This window comes from Apis dorsata, unplaced genomic scaffold, assembly GCF_000469605.1.
Source record: "Apis dorsata unplaced genomic scaffold, Apis dorsata 1.3 scaffold_455, whole genome shotgun sequence".
NCBI lineage: Eukaryota > Metazoa > Arthropoda > Insecta > Hymenoptera > Apidae > Apis > Apis dorsata.
Genome location: NW_006263698.1, coordinates 222,487 through 227,022, shown reverse-complemented (window position 1 = coordinate 227,022; position 4,536 = coordinate 222,487). Strand labels below are relative to the sequence as shown.

The 4,536-nt window shown below is 38.8% G+C and overlaps 1 protein-coding gene across 5 annotated transcripts in view; it reads left to right on the top strand.

Moving 5' to 3' along the window:
• Nucleotides 1–4,536, top strand: part of LOC102673215 — a 255,084-nt gene that overhangs the window by 181,890 nt on the left and 68,658 nt on the right. For 4 of the 5 annotated variants that reach the window (XM_006619901.2, XM_006619900.2, XM_031512510.1 and 1 more), the window contains exon 5: nt 1,865–1,992. In XM_006619901.2, coding sequence (XP_006619964.1) covers nt 1,865–1,992 — 128 coding nt within the window. Of the gene's footprint in view, nt 1–1,864; nt 1,993–2,243; nt 2,421–4,536 lie in introns of those variants that run through there. The other variant, XM_031512512.1, reaches the window with a different exon arrangement.

The window sequence follows — 4,536 nt, the reverse complement described above, 5'->3', positions numbered from 1 at the left end:
TATATATATATATATCTCGAATATTTTTTCGACACTCATTTCTCAGTTACAGTTTCATCTATCGTCCAATTTTTATATTAATCGTTTCGTTTTTTCGTGCTTTTTGTAACATCGATCCTCGTATATCAATCTATCTATCGATATTTATTATCTTTAGGTCGTTTTAGATATCGATTATTCAATGTCGATTACGAACTTTCTTAGTGGTATATACCATAGAGATGTATAGTTGTAACGAATAATATTCGATTATTAGCGAACGATCCTTTAAAAATATCTCGACTCTTCTCTGAATGAGAAACATAATAATATTAATATTCCATATCTTTAACTTCGAGTTGCACGACTTTTTTCTAAAAATTGTAGCGATCGAATCAAAGTGGAAACTTCTAAATTTAATAATTGAATTTAAATTGTAAACAAATAGTATTAAGAAACTTTAACTTCAAATGGATCAACTCTTTCACCTGACATTATTAATTAGACATCGATCCCAATCCCTTCGTTCTCCCTTCGTCAAATTCTCGAAAGTATAATTAAACGCGTAATCGTGCAGACGATTCTTTTCCCGTTCTTTTTATCCGCGACAAGTGAAACTTTTCAATTAAACAGTTAACCGCGATCACGATTATTATAGGAAAAGTGTTAGCCAGTTTTTAAACGGTACGGTAACGATGTTTTAATTAAATTCGTTCTCCGAATGGGTTTTACCCGATCGATGCCTGCGCGCCCTTTCGGCGCGGCCTTTAAAGGCACAGTTAATGATATCCGATTTGATTTCCATCGGTAAACGTTTCGTTATTGGCGATTGTTGTTGTTAGCGCGCGAACGGAAATTAACCCGCGATTAAACGGGCATTTTCACCGATCCTGTCCAAAACTATCGATCGTCCCGATAATTACAAAACTGCCTCGCTTATCGACTAATACTTGATTAATTCGCGATACAGTTCGGATAAGCGGCGGTATTATTGCATCGCACCGATCGGAACCGCGTGGTAAAGAAACTTTCGAAACTTTGGTTAAAACGTTACCCCGCCATTTTGAAATACCTTAACCCGTATAATATCAAAATACCAGTATATATTTGCTCGAGCGTATATCGAGTGTGCGTCAATGATTCGTTCCACACGTGTTAATGAAAATTATTAATAGAAATACAGGCTCGATAGATGTAGGTCAACTTATTGTTAGATCCGTGATATTCAAGTTGGAAGATATATTTATTTTACAACTGTGACGATTAAAATATTATCCGTTTCTCTCGTCTCGTTTTGAAATTATTTCGATAAAATCGTGATCCACTCTCTCTATATTTGTTCAACCGGTTCAATGCATCAGGGATTTATTTATATCGTATATAAATTACTTAAGTAGAAAGAATATAGGTTTCTTTCTAGATAATTTATAAAATTTAGATCGGGTCATTTTCTTTAGCACGATTTTAATCATATCAAAATCCATCCTGCTGTCCAAGCATCGACTAATTATGTCAGTAATTCGACCATCCATCCTCGTATTAAATATCCATTGTTAATAGAAGGAAAATAGATCTTTTAAATTTAGTATACAAAATTTCCGTTGTTTCCATTTAAAACAAAATCGTGACAATTGCAAAGACGAAAGCTTGCTTGAAAAGCGATCCCAAAGCTCTGAAACGAAGAAATTCCCTTTTTTTTCCTATCAGGAACAAAACTTTACCCTATCAATTGGCTTTCAAAGTCTAGAAACGCGTTTACTCGAGAACAATTAGCAGACTTTATTCTTCACTTCTACCTGCAAAGTTCGGCCAGTTATTCGTGTTTTCGCGACGATTGCCAATCAAAGATTTTCCCTTCTAACTTTTTCTTTTCTTTATTTTTCAGGAGCGCCTGCCACGATTCCTGGACCCAGCTACGACTGTCACCGATGTTCGGCTGCATTTGTCCCAACAATCACATGAAAAGACGCTGCGACAGGATTTTCTCCACGGTGAATCACAATCCTTGCGTTGGTAAGTATGAAATCTGTTTCCAATTTTTTAAATATACTTATATATATATATATATATACTTATATGTATATTTATGTGTATACGTTATACGCAGGTATATATAACAATTGCGTACACACACGAAGAGAAATTTTTACTCTCGCTTCTCTCGATTATTAATCTCTATGTCCCGCGATTTGTCACACATTTTTGTAATCTTGAATGGACGAGTATTACACGCGTTACGTATAACGTTAAACGTTTTACTTTAGCGCATCCTTGTGGAAGACGATGATTGTCGATGTTGTGAAGTAAACGTGTGTATTGTCACATCTTTTGTTTCGTTTCCTTCTTGATTTGTGTACACGATACAATTTTCCATTTTAGTTTCCCGTCCGTTTCGTTCCGAGGCTCGAAACTGCCCCTCTCCCCTTTTGTATATCTGTTTGTATCTGTATCTTGTTATATCGAGTGCTCTGTTCTCTAGTATGTTTTACCTCGATCGATGTAAGCTCGACATAGAAATGACATGAACCACTCTGTCGATCTTGGAATTGGAACGCGGATTAGTCCATTTAATTATTATTAACAACGATTAACAATACGCGATAGTTTTAAAAATCTCGATCAAGAAATAGGAAGGAAATCTTTACACTCTCGAAAAAACTAAAACTCACGTCGAAGTCTTCTCCTACCAATAGAATTGTCAATTTCTTCTCCATTCAAATCATCATTGACTTTTTCACGAGCGATACACGAAACTTGGAAACTCGGGTCGCAAGTTCGTTTCCAAGGGGGAGGAAATTTGAAAGGAAAGAGGTGAAATGCGAGGATAGGACGGAAAGTTTGGTCGTTTCCATCGTAAACAAATCCGAAAAACGGCAGATAGCCCCGGACAGATCCCGTTTCCGGGATTCGTTATTTTTCGTGTCGAAGAGAAGGTCTCCTCTCCTCGAGGGAGAGGAAGAGGAAGGGAGGCAATTACTCTCAGCGATACTAGGGTGTTTAAGGCTCGTGGGACGACGTTATAGCCTTCTTCGGATAAGCTCCTTTCTCCTTAATTAACCAAAGGCCACCAGTATCGAGATGTAGATAAGGATTTCATCGCGTGGCAGGCTCGACCTTAATTTCACTGAAATCCCGTGTCCCCTCGGAGGAACATCGCTCCTTCCATATCATTCCAGTTTAATGACACTCGAATGCCTATTTTTACCTCCTTCTTTCCTCGTCTCGCCCGTGAAATTATGCCTCGTCTTATCTTCGAGCTCGAGTCGAAGATCACCTTTGCGATAAGATAACGTTGGTTTTCACTTTTCTTCGGTTAGAACTGGGTGAAGCATATCCCCTTGAAATTCTCCTTTCGCGTTTGTCTCCATTCGATCATCGAATCATAGCAATATTTCGCTCGTTTTTCATTCTAAGAAAGAAGGACTGAATTCTTTCGAAAATGCAAAAATGATTTCGCCCATGTTACGTAAAAATTCGATAGAAAAGATCATCGATGGAATGGAATTTCTCGATACAATGAATATTAGAATTCGAATATTGTAAATTGTCGAATTGTCGAATTCATCGAATCGAAAATGCATAATTTGAAAATGTGATTATGAGCCAGTTAATTAATTATCGATCGAGCTATTCGCGTTCGTCCACGATCGACAGTGTGATGATTCGTGATACACATACGATAAGAGGAGGTTTACATTTACATAGAGCGCATCTACAGTAAGTACACCATACGAGGCGCATGTGCCACGTGCAACCGTTTGTTTTCTTTATCTTAAGTGTGCGTTTGGCCGAGCAATAATTAGATCGTGATCGGTGGACGATCAATTTTCTACGTTTCAGCTTCGAGGAGTTCGTTCTCCGTCATCAAGCAGCCTGTCCTCGAACAAATCGGTATTATCGATCGGTTAAGAAAAATCGCGCGACTGATCAACGACGAAATTACCATTAGTTCCGACTCACGAAGAATTTCGATCGATATCGAGGAAATCGAACGCGGATTTTTGTTACCATCGCGAATAATATCTTTCTGGATAAACGCGCTCCTCCACTTCATTTCATTTCCAATCTTTATTCGAAACGATACGAAATTCTGGAAACGAATTATTCTAAAATTCTTTCCTCACGCGACGAACGTCGATACGCGATTTCCTCGCGGAAGCTCAAGTTTTGCGATCGAGAGGAACACCACCATCCCGAAATCGTTGTTCCTTCTTGTCCTCGATCTCGAGATTTTCGAACACCGATCTTTCGTCCGTTGGATAAATTTATTCAAACGACTCGACGAACACGTTCGATATCGGTCAAAAAGATGAAATAAAAAAATATGATAGAAACGATTCGATGAAGAGAGGAGATCCTGGACCGCATCTCGCGATTCTCCAAAAAATGGCCGGTTCGGATATATATCTGCGAGGCAAAACGGAGGCGAGGGAGAGTAAAGAAAGGGGTGGATCCAGATCCAGGGGAGATCCAAGAGAACGAGGAGGGAAACGTGTGCACGAGAGCACCGCCAGAGCACCCCCTAAGTACGCATTCCGCCCGAAGGATCCGCATTTC